Source organism: Microcaecilia unicolor, chromosome 1, assembly GCF_901765095.1.
Source record: "Microcaecilia unicolor chromosome 1, aMicUni1.1, whole genome shotgun sequence".
NCBI classification, from domain to species: domain Eukaryota; kingdom Metazoa; phylum Chordata; class Amphibia; order Gymnophiona; family Siphonopidae; genus Microcaecilia; species Microcaecilia unicolor.
This window is the reverse complement of record NC_044031.1, coordinates 25,184,295-25,204,290: the sequence shown is the minus strand read 5'-3', so window position 1 is coordinate 25,204,290 and position 19,996 is coordinate 25,184,295. Positions and strand designations below refer to the sequence as shown.

The window sequence follows — 19,996 nt, the reverse complement described above, 5'->3', positions numbered from 1 at the left end:
GCCCCAGTGGCATTTGGCACGCGTAGGTCATTACCGCCCGGATACTGCGCGAGACTTTACCGCTAGGTCAATGGCTGGCGGCAAGGTCTCAGACCCAAAATGGACGCGCGGCAATTTTCATTTTGCCGCACATCCATTTTTGGCAAAAACTTCTAAAACGCCTTTTTTTGCAGGTGCGCTGAAAAATGATTCTGTGCGTGCCCAAAACCCGCACCTACACAACCGCAGGCCATTTTTCAGCGCACCTTAGTAAAAGGACCCCTAAATAAACGGAGTTGGTTAATTCCTCTCTTCTCATCCACTGAGCCTCTGATGATGACCTGTATTAACATGGTAACATAGTAGATGATGGCAGAGGAAGACCTGTACGGTCCATCCAGTCTGCCCACAAGATAAACTCATATGTGCTACTTTTATATGTATACCTGACTTTGATTTCTATCTGCCATTTTCAGGGCACAGACCGTAGAAGTCTGCCCAGCACTAGCCCCGCCTCTCAACCACTAGTCCCGCCTCCCACCCACCCCCGGCTCTGCCACCCAATCTCCGCTAAGCTCCTGAGATCCATTCCTTCTGAACAGGATTCCTTTATGTTTATCCCAATACTTTTTGAAATCTGTTACCGTTTTCATCTCCACCACCTCCCGCGGGAGGGCATTCCAAGTATCGACCACTCTCTTTCCGTGAAAAAATACTTCCTGACATTTTTCTTGAGTCTGCCTCCCTTCAATCATATTTCATGTCCTCTAGTTCTTCCGCCTTCCCATCTCCGGAAAAGGTTCGTTTGCGGATTAATACCTTTCAAATATTTGAACGTCTGTATCATATCACCCCTGTTTCTCCTTTCCTCCAGAGTATACATGTTTAGCTCAGCAAGTCTCTCCTCATACGTCTTGTAACGCAAATCCCATACCATTCTCGTAGCTTTTCTTTGCACCGCTTCGATTCTTTTTACATCCTTAGCAAGATTCGGCCTCCAAACCTGAACACAATACTCCAGGTGGGGCCTCACCAACCACTTGCACAGGGGCATCAACACCCCCTTTCTTCTGCTGGTTACACCTCTGTCTCTATACAGCCTAACAACCTTCTAGTTACGGCCACCGCCTTGTCACACTGTAATACTTATTCAATGCTTTAAAAAGTGCTGCCCTACAATGTGCCCTTAGGCAAGGGGCCTTCCATCCCCCTTCTTCTTTCTCCTGCAACTTAAAACACAAGCTAATCAGAAGTAAACTTCCATCACAGACTGAAAAGGAACAGAAGGGCACAAGTCCCTGTAATCTATCCAGTTGCAAACTATGCCAAAATATTTCACAGGACCCCAAAGTCATCCACAAAGGAAAGATATTCAACATAAAGGGATCTTTCACTTGCTCATCTTCCAATGTGGTATATATCATTCAGTGTAAAAAATGTAATGAAGGATGCTATATTGGAGAAACAGGCCAGATGCTTAAGACAAGATTCAATTTACATAGACATCACATGAACAATACTGGTGCCAGCAGGGTTCCCACGCCTGTTGGTCAACATTTTACAGGACCAGGACATTGTACCAGTGACTTCACAGTGAGAATCCTGAAAGGTAACTTTAAAACCATACAAGAACGTAAGACCTTTGAAGTCAGAATGATTGAATATTTTAACACCCAACAGAAAGGACTTAACAAGGATCTGGGGTTCCTAGCCCATTATCCTATATAATAAAACACACCTCCAACATTCTGAAGCTGACTGCATGGCTGAGGCATTCCTGCTCTCTGTATCCATCTCCTGAATTGACATCACGTACTTCCGGGTTCGTCACAAGCAGAAGTGACCAACCACACAAGGTTTCTTGGCTTCAGAATGTTAGAGGTGCATTCTATTAAATAGGATTGGTCAGTCCCTTGAAGTACAGCCAGAGCTCAGTGTCCTTCACAGTAACGCTCAAACACCAGAGAGAGAGGGGGGGGCCTGACACCAGAGAGAGGGGGGGGGCCTGACACCAGAGAGGGGAGGGAGGTATCTCTGTCACACACACACTCTCTCTCTCTCTCTCACAGTCAATGTCTTTCTCTCTCTCACTCTCACACACTGTCTCTCACACACTCTATGTCTCATACTGTATTACATTCACTCTCTATGTGTCACACAGTCACTCACACACTCTCTTGGTCTCATACACTCAGTCTCACAGAGAGTCTGTGTCTCACACACACTCTCTCTCTCGCACACACTGTATCTGTGTGAAACACACTCTCTCTCTCTCACACTGTCTCACATACGCACTTGCACACACTCTCATTCCTACACACACACTCTCTCTCTCACACACACTCGCACCCAGACTCACTCTCTCTTTCTCACACACACACACACTCGCACATTCAGTCTCTCTCTCACACACAGTCACTCTCACATACACTCTCTCAAACATACACACTCCGAGGAAAACCTTGCTAGCGCCCGTTTCATTTGTATCAGAAACGGGCCTTTTTTACTAGTAAACCATAAAGCTGTATCTCTCTGTTGATCACCCTCCCCTCACCTATCCACACCTATCCTGTTAGAATATCAATGATATGCTTTGATGTCCCCATGCATACCTCCTACCCACCCCCATCCTCCCACCCTGTCAGACTGTCATAGTAATGCTTGAATGTTTTCACTTATATACACTGTCAGCTAGCACATTTGCTTATTTTCGATCTGAGGAAGAAGGGCAACCTTCGAAAGCTAATCAAGAGATGTATTAAGTTATGTCCAATAAAAAAGGTATCATCTTATTTTCTTTTCCATGTTTTATTTTGTTTGATTTCTATTGATAACCTTAAGAGTAGACTAACACGGCTACCACACTCCTCTCTTTCTCCTGCAGTAACCTTATTTTACTAATCCCTGGTCTGCACCTTCTCCACATAAACAGGGACCTGAGCTCTGCTGACAAAATAAACACAGATCCCAGACTGAATAAAAACAGGAACTGAGGAATCGCTGTAATTTTAAGAGTCTCTATTCTACCCATCCAGGAGAGTATCAGGTGCTTCCAGCTCTTTAATTCTGCATGAATCTTTTGAACAAAGGGAACATAATTAGCCCGAAACAAATGTTCCAAGGTCCTGGTCAGCCTAATCCCTGGATATCTAATTTCTCTATTCACTGTGTGGAACAGAAAAACCGGTTTCAACTTCATTCTTATCCATATTCACCAGCAAGGCCTCGGTTTGTTGGCTTTTGCTTTGAACCCTGATAGCGTGAACAAGACCTCAATTTCTTGCAGCAAAGCAGCAGGGAAGCCCCTAGGTTCTTTAAGAAAATCAATGTGTGTCTTCAATTTAGAACGACACCTCATGTCCCATTTTAACTGGACAGATATTATCATTTCTTCTGATATACACTGCTACGACCTGAAGTGTCAAAGCAAACAATAGTGATGACAATGGGCAACCTAGACATGTCCTTTTATGTAGCCTAGTGTTTCACAATCTTTTTGAAGCTGTGAGCCCATGAGTGCGGACAAATATAATTGTGTGACCCCCCTCAGAGGTGCAGAATAATGATATATAGTGGAATTAGAAAATGATAAAGTGGATGGGATGACTTCCCTGTGAGGAAAGGCTGAAGCGTCTAGGGCTCTTCAGCTTGGAGTAAAGGTGGCTGAGGGGAGATATGATAGAGGTCTATAAAATAATGAGTGAAGTGGAACAGGTAGACATCAATCCATTGTTTACTCTTTCCAAAAATACTAGGACTAGGGGGCATACGATGAAGCTACAAAGTAGTACATTTAAAACAAATTGGAGAAAATGTTTCTTCACTCAACGTGTAATTAAACTCTGGAATTCGCTGCTAGAGAATGTGGTAAAAGCAGTTAGCTTAGCAGGGTTTAAAAAAGGTTTGGATGGCTTCCTTAAAGAAAAGTCCATAGACCATTATTAAAATGACTTGGGGAAACGCCACTGCGTATTTCTGGGATAAGCAGCATAAAATGCATTGTACTTTTTGGGGATCTTGCCAGGTATTTGTGATGGAAACAGGACGCTGGGCTTGATTGACCTTCGATCTGTCCCATTGTGGCAATACTTATGTACTTATGTCTCTCAATGTACGCAGTACCGATGATGAGGATGTGGAGTCCTTATGCGGGCTTGGAACCAATTCCAATGTCGAGCTTTCTCGATGCATCATTAGCGCACCTGATGTCTATGCAGTTTCTGTGTCTGGTGTCAAATCCCCTACCATGCTCGATGTTGATGCAGAACCATAGACCCCAGAGGCAGGCACTTAGCCGAAACACAGTACCGTATCGGGTACCATAAGAATAAACTCTGGTTCACAAAATTATCTACGGTGAAGCCAGTGGCGTACCTAGGGTAGTTGACACCCGGGGCCGGTCATTTTTTAACACCCCCCCTCCAAAATCTAGTACTAGGCATGCCGAGAATACAAAACACTCAGGACCTATAGAGCAATTCTACCATACCATAAGCAGTCATTTCTACGAGTCACACAAGGAAAAGGAAAGCATCTTAAACACTACAGTGAGCACTAGAACATCAATTCACCTACTGTAAAACGAAACCAGGCAGAATAACACAGATCGTCCATCTTACACAGTCAATGCCAACCGAAAGCCATGTCTTTTTCACAAACACAGATACACCCTAATCCACTATAGAATAAGCAATAACCTTTCTATTTAGACAAAAATTAAACTGAACCCCCAAGATGCCAGACTCTGCATACAATGCAACACCACAGAAACAGAAAATGTCCCCTAGTACTGTGCAAAACATAAAGACAGCAGATGTAAATTTGAAAAAACTAACAAGTACCAATCACCACTTTACAAATTAACAAATAGAAATAAAACAAATACAGAAAATAAAATAATACCATTTTATTGGACTAATACATTTAGCTTTCAGAGGCCAAAACATCCTTCCTCAGGTCAATACAGTATAGTACTGTTACAGTATCCTATCCTGAGCTGAGGAAGGGGGTTTTGTTCTCTGAAAGTTAGCCAAAATGTATTAAAATTAGTCCAATAAAAAGATTACCTTGTTTACATGTTCTATTATAAACATTAACACAGCTACAATACTACTTTATCCTAAAGCAAAAAAAAAAAAATATATATATATATATATTTTATTTAGTTTGTTGTCTCTGGTTTCTGCTTTCCTCATCTTCTTTTCACTGTCTTCCTTCCATCCAGCATCTGTCTTTGTTCTCTCTCTGCCATCCAGTGTCTGCCCTCTCTGCTGTCGCCTCCATCCAATGTCTGCCCTCTCTCCCTGCCCCTTCCATCTATATCTGCCCTCTATCTCTGCTCCTTCCATCCACCATCTGCCCATCTGCCCTCTCTCTCTCCTCCTTCCATTCACTGTCTGCCCTTTCTATCCCTTCCATCCACTGTCTGCCCTTTCTCTCTGCCCCTTCAATCCATCATTTGCCCTCCCTCTCCCATCCATCCAAGGTCTGGTCTGCCCTCCCTCTCCTCCCCCTTCCATCCAGGATCTGTCCCCTCTCTCTGCCCTTTTTTTCAGCCCCCAGTTCCAGCTCCACTATCCCACCAGTCCCCAGTTTCAGCCCCAGTCCTTTTCTCCCACCAGTCCCGAGCTTTAGCCCCCAGCCACTTCTCCCTGTCTCCTTTTCAGCCCCCAGTCCCCACAATTTCAGCTCCTGCCGCCTTTCAGCCCCCAGTCCCAGTACTAGCCCCCTTATCCCACCTACCCTCCTTTCAGCCCCCAGTTTCAGCCCCCTTCATCCACATGCCTTGCCCCCCTTTTCAGCCCAACCCATTCTCCCACCTGACCCAGGCATGCCCCATTTTCCGTCATGACCCCTTCTCAGACCCCAGTTCTAGCCCCCTTCTCCCATTTGACAGCCCCCTCCTCCCATCTGAGAACCCCCACCCCACCCCAGTCCACTTCTCCCATCTGAGAACCCCCTCCCCACCCCAGTCCTTCTCCCATCTGAGAATCCCCAGAACCCCCCTCTCCTCTCCCGAGAACCCCCCTCCCCACCCCCCTTCTCCCATCTAGAAACCCCTCCCCACTCCAGTCCCCTTCTCCCATCTGAAAACCCCCTCCCCATCTAAGAACCCCCACAACACCCCTCTCCCATCTGAGAACCCCCTCCCCACCCCAGTCCCCTTCTCCCATATAAAAACCCCCTCCCCTCCCCATGTGAGAACCCCCACAATACCCCTCTCCCATCTGAGGACCCCACCCCAACCCGACTCTCCTGCTCCCACCCTACTTTAAAAAAATTTTTTGAAGCGTCGTTGCAGGCAGCGCCTCCCGTCTGCCCTGCTTGTAAAAGAAGTAAATCTCTTCGCTTCGTCGTCGTCGGGCCTCACTATGTCCCGCCCTCGCGGAAATTACCTCAGAGGAGGGCGGGACATAGTGAGGCCTGACGACGACGAAGCAAAGAGATTTACTTCTTTTACAACAAGCAGGGCAGACGCAAGGCGCTGCCTGCAACGACGCTTCAAAAAAAATTTTTTAAAGGTAAAGTGGGAGCAGCGGGAGCGAACCAGATCACCCCCCCCACCCACTGACACCCGGGGCAGACCGCCCCCCGCCCCCCTGGTACGCCACTGGGTGAAGCCCCGGGATATATGACAGACTTGATCAACCTACCAACTTGAAACACATCCGAATTAACACGAACGTACCTAAATCTGCACTACCCAAGTAACATAGTAACATAGTAAATGACAGCAGATAAAAACCTGTACGGTCCATCCAGTCTGCCCAACAAGATAAACTCATTTTACACTGTATGTGATACTTTATATGTATACCCGAGTTTGATTTGTCCTTGCCTTTCTCAGGGCACAGACCGTAGAAGTCTGCCCAGTACTGTTCTTGTACTAAGTTCTGAAGCTAACATCGAAGCCCCATAAAATTTACACTCCAGCCCATTCCTATCTATTCAGTCACGATCAGGGCATAGACCGTAGAAGTCTGCCCAGCTCCCGTTTTGTTTCCAAATACCGACATCGCCGCTCAATCTCCGCTAAGATTCCACGGAATCAAGTACTTGGCAAGATCCCAGAACAGTAAAACAGATTTTATGTTGCTTATCCTAGAAATAAGCAGTGGATTTTCCCCAAGTCCATCTTAATAATGGCTTATGGACTTTTATTTTTGGAAATTATCCAAACCTTTTTTAAACCCTGCTCAGCTAACTGCTTTTACCACATTCTCTGGCAACAAGTTCAGAGATGTAGAACCTTGCATCATGTAGCTAGAGTATCCCAACCGGTTAATTTGCTGAAAGAGGTTTAAGTGCCAATCCAAGACTCTTGGTGTAAGAGTTCCAACTCTTATTTAGTTGTCTATTAAGAAATCCTACGGTATTTGCATATGTACAGTTCCACCAGTTCAATACCCATCCTTTTGGGCTGAATAATCCAAGGCTGTGCTTGCAGAGCCGTTTGCAGCAAGCTGTCCCACTGGGCTTATGCAGATGCCGGACCCACTTAGATTTTAATTAATTCTATTAGAAATGAATTCTGGAGGAAAGTTAAAGGTGGACAAAGCCATGGGACCGGATGGGATCCACCCTAGGATATTGAGGGAGCTCAGAGAGGTTCTGGCGGGTCCTCTTAAAGATTTGTTTAATATATCCTTGCAGACGGGAGAGGTTCCGAAGGATTGGAGAACGGCGGAGGTGGTCCCTCTTCACAAAAGTGGTGATAGGGAAGAAGCTGGAAACTACAGGCCGGTAAGCCTCACTTCGGTTATTGGAAAAGTAATGGAAGCGATGCTGAAGGAAAGGATAGTGAATTTCCTGGAAGCCAATAAGTTGCAAGATCCGAGACAACATGGTTTTACCAAAGGGAAATCATGCCAAATGAATCTCATTGAATTCTTTGATTGGGTGACAGGAGAATTGAATCAGGGACGAGCTATGGACGTAATCTACTTAGATTTCAGCAAAGCTTTTGACACGGTTCCCCACAGGAGGCTCTTAAATAAACTGGATGGGCTGAAGATAGGACCCGAAGTGGTGAACTGGATTAGGAACTGGTTGACGGACAGATGCCAGAGGGTGGTGGTGAATGGAATTCGCTCAGAGAAGGGAAAGGTGAGTAGTGGAGTGCCTCAAGGATCGGTGCTGGGGCCGATTCTGTTCAATATATTTGTGAGTGACATTGCCGAAGGGTTAGAAGGTAAAGTTTGCCTATTTGCGGATGATACTAAGATCTGTGACAGAGTGGACACCTCGGAGGGAGTGGAAAACATGAAAAAGGACCTACGGAAGCTAGAAGAATGGTCTAAGGTTTGGCAATTAAAATTCAATGCGAAGAAATGCAAAGTGATGCACTTAGGGAGTAGAAATCCACGGGAGACGTATGTGTTAGGCGGGGAGAGTCTGATAGGTACGGATGGGGAGAGGGATCTTGGGGTGATAGTATCTAAGGATTTGAAGGCGATGAAACAGTGTGACAAGGCGGTGGCCCTAGCTAGAAGGTTGTTAGGCTGTATAGAGAGAGGTGTGACCAGCAGAAGAAAGGGGGTGTTGATGCCCCTATATAAATCATTGGTGAGGCCCCACCTAGAGTATTGTGTTCAGTTCTGGAGGCCGTATCTTGTTAAGGATATAAAAAGAATTGAAGCGGTGCAAAGAAAAGCTACGAGAATGGTATGGGATTTGCGTTACAAGACATATGAGGAGAGTCTTGCTGACCTGAACATGTATACCCTGGAGGAAAGGAGAAACAGGGGTGATATGATACAGACGTTCAAATATTTGAAAGGTATTAATCTGCAAACTAACCTTTTCCGGAGATGCGAAGGCAGTAGAACGAGAGGACATGAAATGAGATTGAAGGGGGGCAGACTCAAGAAAAATGTCAGGAAGTATTTTTTCACGGAGAGAGTAGTGGATGCTTGGAATGCCCTCCCACGGGAGGTGGTGGAAACGAAAACGGTAACGGAATTCAAACATGCGTGGGATAAACATAAAGGAATCCTGCTCAGAAGGAATGGATCCTAAAGAGCTTAGACGAGATTGGGTGGCAAAGCCGGTGGCGGAAGATGGAGATGGTGCTGGACAGACTTATACGGTCTGTGCCCTGAAAAGGACAGGTACAAATCAAGGTATTCCACTAGCAACATTCCATGTAGAAGGCTGCGCAGGCTTCTGTTTCTGTGAGTCTGATGTCCTGCAGGATGTCAGACTCACAGAAACAGAAGCCTGCGCGGCCGCATTGCTGATCTGCAAGGGCCGACTTCTACATGCAGCAACAGTGGAGAAGTGACCTAGTGGGTTAGGGTGGTGGACTTTGGTCCTGAGGAACTGAGTTCGATTCCCACTTCAGGCACAGGCAGCTCCTTGTAACTCTGGGCAAGTCACTTAACCCTCCATTGTCCCACGTAAGCTGCACTGCGTCTGCCATGAGTGGGAAAGTGCGGGGTACAAATGTAACAAAATAAAAGTACAAAAAGAGGCATTTTTCATACACAGGCAAATTAAAGGACAGTGGGTCACAGGAGGGAGGCTCAGGGAATATTTGTTCACAGGTGCCCCAATGCTCAAAAGTGCTGCTTGGGGTCATTACCGGTATGTAATGTTCAGAGGGGTCTAGCGCAGAGTGCAGGAGGCCTTTGCGCGAGCAAATACAGTCAAGCTCATGTAAAGGAGGTCATTTTGTATTCCTCCCCAATGCTCAGAAAACAGCGCCCGAAACAGAACTGCTTTACTGCTGTAAAAAATAATGCCAGGCCGGGAGTGGATTTCCCATGATTCTCATGCTGCTCTCGTGATTCTTCCTGCAAAATCTGCCGGTTTTGATCACTTTAGAATGCAGAAAGAAGCCCGTGCAAGCCCTTAAGTGCCGGTCGTGAGACTCCACCCATTGTCGTTCTCTTTCCAGCGTCTAAGTTTAAAGCGGGATGCAAAGAACAAACCTTAAAGAAACTTCAGACCGCTCAAAACACAGCAGCTAGGCTTTTCTTCGGAAAAAACGCAATTTGAAAGCGCAAAACCCCTTCGCGAAAAGCTACACTGGCTCCCAATCAAAGAACGCATTGCTTTCAAAATCTGCACTCTGGTTCACAAAATTATCTACGGTGAAGCTACGGGATACATGACAGACTTGATCGACCTACCAACTAGAAACACATCCGAATCAACAGGAACGTACCTAAATCTGCACTACCCAAGCTGCAAAGGACTCAAATACAAATCAACTTACGCGTCCAGTTTCTCTTACATAAGCACACAACTGTCGAACGCATTACCAAAAGCCTTGAAAACTACAAACGACCACCTAAACTTCCGGAAAACACTAACAACTAGCCTGTTTAAAAAGGCATACCCTACTGATCCAACATAAATGCCTGATCTCTGCAACACAACAAAACCAAAGAACGTAATGGACACAACACAACTCTTCCGTTGTACGATTCCCTAGTGTGGCTGGGCCACACGAACTTGATCATATCACAACATCACTTTGTATTTGTTCACGCTGGAGCCTGCAAAGGCCTCTCCGGTACTATGTAAGCCACATTCAGCCTACAAATAGGTGGGAAAATGTGGGATACAAATGTAACAAATAAAATGAATAAAATAAATGATTCTTATGCTGCTCTCGTGATTCTTTCTGCAAAATCTGCCGGTTTTGATCACTTTAGGACGCAGAAAGAAGCCCGTGCAAGCCCTTAAGTACCGGTCATGAGACTCCACCCATTGTCGACTCTTTCTAGCGTCTAAGTGGAATGGAATGGAGTGGAGGAGTGGCCTAGTGGTTGGGGTGGTGGACTTTGGTCCTGGGGAACTGAGTTCGATTCCCACTTCAGACACAGGCAGCTCCTTGTGACTCTGGGCAAGTCACTTAACCCTCCATTGCCGCATTGAGCCTGCCATGAGTGGGAAAGCGCGGGGTACAAATGTAACCAAAATAAAATAGATACTATTGGAGATTCTACATGGAATGTTGCTACTATTGGAAATTCTACATGGAATGTTGCTACTATTGGAGATTCTACATGGAATGTTGCTATTCCACTAGCTCTTCACTCATCCAAAGATAAGAACTAAGTGTATGCTCACCACAATTATAAAAATACCACTGTAAATATGTGTTTATATATATGCAGATTTCACATGTTTTATATATTTATTGGGAACCCTCGGACGATACCACTTAACGGCAATTTCATTAATTTTTTGCCTAGTGGCTAGGTCTCTCTTCATAGGGCATTCCCTTTTGTTAAACCATAAATAATTGCAGTTGCAAACACTTTTCACTCGTGCCCAAAAGTATACGTGCTCAAAATATAATAATTCAAAAAGGAAAAAAGGAAAAAACTTATCTTGAACATTACTACATGTCTCTCTGTTGAAGTCCACTTTGGCTTCCCCTAAATTACGCCCGACGCCGCGGGTTTCAATATTTTCATCAGGGACTCGGGTTAATCTTGCCCGCCTTGAATCCTCAACAGTCCATGCACGCAGACTCTCGCTGTGCACTAGATTGTTCTTCCTTGGCGCTATTTAATGACAATGAAGTACTGACGCTTCAGTAAGACGTCACTGTGGGAACAAAATTTAAAGTTGGTAAAAAGCCCCCCCATCAACGTAGTTTGTTACAAAGTACCAAAGATATCTTGTTCGTAATGCATTTAATACTTGAAATTTATGCTTAAAGCATTACACTCATCCAACTTACTAGAACAAAGTAAATTTTTTGAAAAAATATATACATGTATTTAAGCTGATTAGGAAAGTGACATATTCACTAAAATTGAGATCAAATCATAGAATTCCATTCAACCGATTCATTTAATCCATGAGGACTGACTGTGTGTAACCTATGTATCCACCATTGTTCTCTTCGTGTCAAAACTGTAGCTCGATCCCGTCCCGCGATGGTCTCTGGGACTTGCTCTATGATAAACCATTTTAAATCCGCAAAAGTGTGATGGTGCTGTAAACAGTGTGGTACCAGAGGGGCTGTCAACGTTTTTGTTTTTAATTTACTTTTATGTTCTATGAGTCTAATTCTCATAGTCCTTATAGTACGACCAACATATTGCAAAGAGCACGGACAATATATAATGTACACCACATAAGATGATAAACAGGTAGTCTGTTGTTCCATATTGTATGTGCGTCGGGTGCTGGCATGAGTCCACTGAGACATTGCATCCAACATTTCAGGAATATCCATGTATAGCCTACACGAGGGGCAGAAATTTAAAAGATCAATTAGTTCACACTCATTTTCTTTCCGAACCTTCTACTGCTATAGCAGGATGCCATCAGCCATGTGGTCAGTGCCAATTCTGTGCCCAAACAAGCACTATGTCTCAGTGGACTCATGCCAGCACCCGACGCACATACAATATGGAACAACAGACTACCTGTTTATCATCTTATGTGGTGTACATTATATATTGTCCGTGCTCTTTGCAATATGTTGGTCGTACTATAAGGACTATGAGATTTAGACTCATAGAACATAAAAGTAAATTAAAAACAAAAACGTTGACAGCCCCTCTGGTACCACACTGTTTACAGCACCATCACACTTTTGCGGATTTAAAATGGTTTATCATAGAGCAAGTCCCAGAGACCATCGCGGGACGGGATCGAGCTACAGTTTTGACACGAAGAGAACAATGGTGGATACATAGGTTACACACAGTCAGTCCTCATGGATTAAATGAATCGGTTGAATGGAATTCTATGATTTGATCTCAATTTTAGTGAATATGTCACTTTCCTAATCAGCTTAAATACATGTATATATTTTTTCAAAAAATTTACTTTGTTCTAGTAAGTTGGATGAGTGTAATGCTTTAAGCATAAATTTCAAGTATTAAATGCATTACGAACAAGATATCTTTGGTACTTTGTAACAAACTACGTTGATGGGGGGGCTTTTTACCAACTTTAAATTTTGTTCCCACAGTGACGTCTTACTGAAGCGTCAGTACTTCATTGTCATTAAATAGCGCCAAGGAAGAACAATCTAGTGCACAGCGAGAGTCTGCGTGCATGGACTGTTGAGGATTCAAGGCGGGCAAGATTAACCCGAGTCCCTGATGAAAATATTGAAACCCGTGGCGTCGGGCGTAATTTAGGGGAAGCCAAAGTGGACTTCAACAGAGAGACATGTAGTAATGTTCAAGATAAGTTTTTTCCTTTTTGAATTATTATATTTTGAGCACGTATACTTTTGGGCACGAGTGAAAAGTGTTTGCAACTGCAATTATTTATGGTTTAACAAAAGGGAATGCCCTATGAAGAGAGACCTAGCCACTAGGCAAAAAATTAATGAAATTGCCGTTAAGTGGTATCGTCCGAGGGTTCCCAATAAATATATAAAACATGTGAAATCTGCATATATATAAACACATATTTACAGTGGTATTTTTATAATTGTGGTGAGCATACACTTAGTTCTTATCTTTGGATGAGTGAAGAGCGAGATAGCAGTTTCCAAAGATTTGTGGATTGGAGATATTAGTGGTTTCAGGTTTTTGGAAGTATTCATCTCCATGGCAGCTAAATGGCAATCCATGTTCGGGTACTCAGACGAACATGTGACGTCGATGTTACAAAGATCCTCCCTCCTTGGGCATGGGGGCCAACAGGAGAGTGATATGAATTTATATACTTTGAAGAATCGCTATGTCCAACTTAGACGTAACATCATTCGTTTACAACTACATGAACAATTGTTGATAGAATATATCAAACATCAGTTGATCCCAAGAGGGTTGCGCCTCAATAAAGCTCCAAAGATCTTTCTGGATAAGCCTGTATTTTTAGAACACTGGGCAGCTATACTTAATCGGTGTTCGAGAGACCTTATGGTATTGGTAATTGAAACAGCGCAAGAAGACATTAAAGTGTTACAAGCAGAATTGGATGAAGTTCTCACACAATTGAATGTCTCTGATAATATGTCTCGACCAGAAGAATTTTTGAGCGGTGAGGTGGCGACCGTGGATCAATATCATTTTGCATTAAGACAAAACAAATTGAAGAAATTCCAACGGGACCAACAAGATTATGCGTTAGGTCCTATTTATGACTGGCTTAATCGAGAAAACCACCCTTCATTACAAAGCTCTATGAAAAATATCCCGGAAGCTTTAAGCAGCTCTGAAGAATATTCAGATGGTGGTCTTAGCGTGCAGACCCGACGAAGGGGCAGAGGAGGACGGTCGCGCAGAAGGGGCAATCGAAGAAGAGGTAACTGGGACAACCAGCAATATGTGCAACAATATCATCAGCAATCAAGTTATCATCCATCTACATGGGCACCAGTCACAAATATAAGTCATGGTCAACAGGGACCTTTATACATGAGTTCGGGTAATTTACAGCCCCAGGTGGTGGCAACATACCCGTCTATTTTGCCCCCTATTTCGGCTGCCCTTCCCCCTCCTCTTCCTACCACTGCCCAGCCTCAAGTGTCTTTTTCATCTACTAGATCGAGCACACCGTTGGGTAGCGCAGTAGGGGCTTCTTTACCCCCTACACAATCTTTTTTAGGGGGCTCAGGCCCGGTAACAAGGTCTGTTCAATTGCGCAATCAAATGTAATTAACATATCGGACAAACAACTGACAGGGGAACAATCTCAGGTATTGGAACGGGGCTTGTCTTTTGTCCCCACTGTTGCATATAATCCCTTCAACACCCGTATAGATTTGGCCCGTATTTTTCGTAATTTACAAGTTAAATTATTTTTTGCTCAGGGCTCAGGTGTTGATAGGGACGTTTCTATTTTTCGCCCAAAATCGCGATGGGTCCCACCTGGGCCGATGGATCCCCATATAGCCATGTTCAAAGCCTTGGTATTACGGGATCTAGATTATTTAGAAACTAACCAGTCAGGGAAGAACCTTAGGAAGAAGCAGCATGTCAATATATCTCGGAAGGAACGACTAGCCTTACAGGAATTATCAACAGACCCTAACATTGTCATACGCCCGGCAGACAAGGGAGGTTCAATTGTTATTCAAAATAAACAATCATATATTCAGGAAGTGAACCGACAACTTCAGGATTTGGAGTTCTATGAAGTGTTAATAGAAGATCCAAAAGAAACTTTACAAGGGGCTATTTCAGAGCTAGTAGAAAAAGCAGTCCAACAGGCTACCCTAACAAAGGCGGAGTCAAGATTTTTACAAACATCTAAACCACGGACTCCAGTGTTTTACACGGTACCTAAAGTGCACAAACATTTGACAAAACCTCCAGGACGCCCGATAGTGTCCCTTACGGGCACTATCTTGGAACCATTGTCCAAGATGCTGGATCATTTTCTTCAACCGTATGTCAAACTGGCAAAGTCATATATACAGGATACACCTCATTTTCTACGACATATTGAGGCAATAGGGCAGATTTCCTCTACAGCTTTGTTAGTTACTCTAGATATAGAGGCCTTATATTCTAACATACCACAAGAGGCTGCTTTAATTATAGTTCAAAAAACTTTGAGTGACCGTAAAATGGATGAACGAATCCCTACTGACTTACTTGTGGCGTTTGCTACGCTGATACTTAAGAACAATTATTTTGAATTCGATCACACTTTTTACTTACAAAAGAAAGGAGTGGCAATGGGTACTGCAGCCGCCCCAAGCATCGCCAATCTCTACGTCAGTCAATTTGAGGAAGACAACTTATACCAATCATCTTGGTATAAGGATTATATCACCCATTGGGTACGTTTCATCGATGATGTATTCTTTTTATGGACAGGTACTCAAGATCAATTGGAACATTTCTTAGGATGGTTAAATCATCTAGACAATAATTTAAAATTTACGTCTAATAGTAGTACCATTCATATTTCATTTCTAGATGCTTGGATTTATAAAACATCTGATAAACTACAGGTTACAGTATATCATAAATCCACTGATCGGAACACTCTTTTGTCATGGCATAGCCATCATCCACATAAATTGAAGTGGTCTCTCCCGATAGGTCAGTTCTTACGGTTACGTAGGATCTGCTCTACCGATGAAACGTTTAAGGAGCAAGCCCGTATGCTTATGTTAAAGTTGCAAGCCAGGGGATATAATCAGAAGTGTATTCATCAAGCGTACAACAGAGCTTGGTATGCTCAGCGTTCTTTATTGCTGTTGAATAAAGAAAGAGAAAGAGACAAGGAACAGATGGACAAAATGATATGTGTACTGGGGTTTTCCACTTTGGCCCCTAAGGTGACCCATTTAATCTTTAAACATTGGCAGGTACTTACATTGCATCCAACATTTCAGGAATATCCATGTATAGCCTACACGAGGGGCAGAAATTTAAAAGATCAATTAGTTCACACTCATTTTCTTTCCGAACCTTCTACTGCTATAGCAGGATGCCATCAGCCATGTGGTCAGTGCCAATTCTGTGCCCAAACAAGCACTATGTCTCAGTGGACTCATGCCAGCACCCGACGCACATACAATATGGAACAACAGACTACCTGTTTATCATCTTATGTGGTGTACATTATATATTGTCCGTGCTCTTTGCAATATGTTGGTCGTACTATAAGGACTATGAGAATTAGACTCATAGAACATAAAAGTAAATTAAAAACAAAAACGTTGACAGCCCCTCTGGTACCACACTGTTTACAGCACCATCACACTTTTGCGGATTTAAAATGGTTTATCATAGAGCAAGTCCCAGAGACCATCGCGGGACGGGATCGAGCTACAGTTTTGACACGAAGAGAACAATGGTGGATACATAGGTTACACACAGTCAGTCCTCATGGATTAAATGAATCGGTTGAATGGAATTCTATGATTTGATCTCAATTTTAGTGAATATGTCACTTTCCTAATCAGCTTAAATACATGTATATATTTTTTCAAAAAATTTACTTTGTTCTAGTAAGTTGGATGAGTGTAATGCTTTAAGCATAAATTTCAAGTATTAAATGCATTACGAACAAGATATCTTTGGTACTTTGTAACAAACTACGTTGATGGGGGGGCTTTTTACCAACTTTAAATTTTGTTCCCACAGTGACGTCTTACTGAAGCGTCAGTACTTCATTGTCATTAAATAGCGCCAAGGAAGAACAATCTAGTGCACAGCGAGAGTCTGCGTGCATGGACTGTTGAGGATTCAAGGCGGGCAAGATTAACCCGAGTCCCTGATGAAAATATTGAAACCCGCGGCGTCGGGCGTAATTTAGGGGAAGCCAAAGTGGACTTCAACAGAGAGACATGTAGTAATGTTCAAGATAAGTTTTTTCCTTTTTTCCTTTTTGAATTATTATATTTTGAGCACGTATACTTTTGGGCACGAGTGAAAAGTGTTTGCAACTGCAATTATTTATGGTTTAACAAAAGGGAATGCCCTATGAAGAGAGACCTAGCCACTAGGCAAAAAATTAATGAAATTGCCGTTAAGTGGTATCGTCCGAGGGTTCCCAATAAATATATAAAACATGTGAAATCTGCATATATATAAACACATATTTACAGTGGTATTTTTATAATTGTGGTGAGCATACACTTAGTTCTTATCTTTGGATGAGTGAAGAGCGAGATAGCAGTTTCCAAAGATTTGTGGATTGGAGATATTAGTGGTTTCAGCTATTCCACTAGCAACATTCCATGTAGAAGGCTGCGCAGGCTTCTGTTTCTGTGAGTCTGACGTCCTGCACGTACGTGCAGGACGTCAGACTCACAGAAGCAGAAGCCTGCGCGGCCACATTGGTGATCTGCAAGGGCCGACTTCTACATGGAATGTTGCTAGTGGAATGTAGAATCTCCAATAGTAGCAACATTCCATGTAGAATCTCAAATAGTAGCAACAGTGGAGGAGTGGCCTAGTGGTTAGGGCGGTGGACTTTGGTCCTGAGGAACTGAGTTCAATTCCCACTTCAGGCACAGGCAGCTCCTTGTGACTCTGGGCAAGTCACTTAACCCTCCATTGCCCCATGTAAGCTACATTGAGCCAACCATGAGTGGGAAAGTGCGGGGTACAAATGTAATAAAAATAAAGCATTTGCTAACAACAAACATTTTAAACGTCCGTTTCCTGCATCTACATGTAAGTGTCCAAGCTGAAAAAAAAAATTTAAACGCTTATATTTAGGCTGCAGAAAACAGACAGCAATGTGCGCTTCATGGCCGTGTTTTACCAGGTACATGCGCACAGGAGCCGAGCTTAACGTGGGACTCCTGTGAGTATGCGTCAAGCACGATCCTCCCGCCAAATTCCCTAATACTCAACACTTTCAAGGCGTCTATATTTGCATCTCATTAGCGTTGAGCATTAGGGTGTTCGGGTTTTTTTGCGCTGTTCCGGTGGTATTTTTATCGCGCTATTCGGAACAGCGCCGGAGTTTTCAGCATCTGGCCAAGAGTGGTGGAGGACTGCAATAACCTCCCACCGGAAACGGTTGTAATTAAATCCAAAGACAGGAATTCGAGACTCCTTAAGGACGGTGGTAAGGATGGGTGGGAGCAGGGCTGCCGAGAGGGGGGGACAGGGGGGACAAAATTCCCCAGGCCCAGGCCCGCTGCCGCAGTCCGGCCCGCCCGCCCTCCATCACTCCCTGGCATTGAATTTAAGCACCTCACCTTCGAAGGTGCAGCAAGCAGTGGCAGACCACTCCTTCCTTCCGTGTCCCGCCCTCGCCTGACATAAAGGGCAGGACACAGAAGGAAGGAGTGGTCTGCCGCTGCTTGCTGCGCTTTCGAAGGTGAGGCGCTTAAGGTCAGTGCAGAGGGCCCGGGGGTGGAGAGAGGGCCCGGTGGCGGGCGGGGCCCAGTGACCTCGGGTGGGGGAGGCCCTGGGGGGCGGCCTTGTCTCAGGCCTGGCCCAGTCTCTCGGCGGCCCTGGGTGGGAGAGCTGTAAATAAAGAGGAGAGCCTGATGAGTTACTGCTCAATCACGAGGCACAACTGAGAGCTGCAAGTATCTGCATATGCGCTCATGTTGTGTTATTATGATCTGATATGCCTCACTGCACTGACTTCACAGGATCATGACCGCATGGCTTTCCTGAAGGGGGGACAAAGCCAGCAGGAACCTGTGTGAACTGATCCATGAAGACAAAGACAGCCAGCCTCTAGCAGAGCTGCTGTTCCCATGCAGCCAGCCCCAGATCCTCGGAGACTTGGCAGCTTTTCCTGCAGGCCTGTGAAAACTGAGCCATGGCTGCTACCATTCATGCAGCAGAGAAATATTACTCACTATGTATAATCTATTTGCTATTATTATTATGATTGTAAAGACTTGCTTGCACCGAGCCTTTGCAACACAGATATCTGCAGAGGGGTGGGACTGCAAGACTAGATGCTGCCGGATGTGGCCCTGCTAGGCGATTTTACCTGCCCTGGATCAATCCAGCACAAAGGAAGACAGGGATTTGGGGCTGCTTTTTTTTTTCTTTCTGCAATACAAAGAGCTCCTCGACTTAAGCGCCTCCTACCTGCCGGGCAGAAAGCCCTGCTGCAGCCATTCTCTCTCCTGCCTTCTCAAGAGCCCGATCTGCAGCCCTGGCTCCCTCCCTCCCTGCACGAGCCCCCCAGAGGGGCAGATCTGGGCTTTGCTGGGTCAGTGCTGGTGCTGCTGCTGAGCCCTGTCTGCTCCTAATGGCTTCAGAGGCACTGGTCTGGCAGGGGGGAGGGGGAGGAGGAGGAGGAGGGGGGGGGGGGGTTGGGGACTGAGGAGGAGACTCACTGAAGCAGGAAGGAGGGAGAAAGAGAGAGAGATTAAGAGCCTGAAGAGAAAGGAGCTGCCATCTATCGAATCCTTAGCTGCAGCCACACTCAGCTTTGGCTTTGTGCTGGGTAGGAGGCGTGGCCTAGCGGTGGGGAAGCGGGTTCCACCCCTTCCCCCCCCCCCCCCCGGGTTGAGATCCTGGGGAATTGGGCTTGATTCCCACTGCAGTTCCCTGTGAGTCTGGGCAAATCACTTAACCCTCAATTGCCCCAGGTACAAACGATCGTATTGTATAGTAACATAACATAGTAGATGACGGCAGAAAAAGACCTG

General features: G+C 44.6%; 1 protein-coding gene across 1 annotated transcript in view; it reads right to left on the bottom strand.

The window, feature by feature from the left end:
• LOC115463645 (zinc finger protein OZF-like) overlaps positions 1-19,572 on the bottom strand; it is a 45,163-nt gene extending 25,591 nt beyond the window's left edge. Inside the window, exon 1 of the mRNA XM_030194351.1 lies at positions 19,431-19,572. Within this exon, the coding sequence (XP_030050211.1) occupies positions 19,431-19,460 (30 nt within the window). The 5' untranslated portion in view covers positions 19,461-19,572. The remainder of the gene's footprint in view (positions 1-19,430) is intronic.
• Between the last annotated feature and the right edge of the window lie 424 nt (positions 19,573-19,996).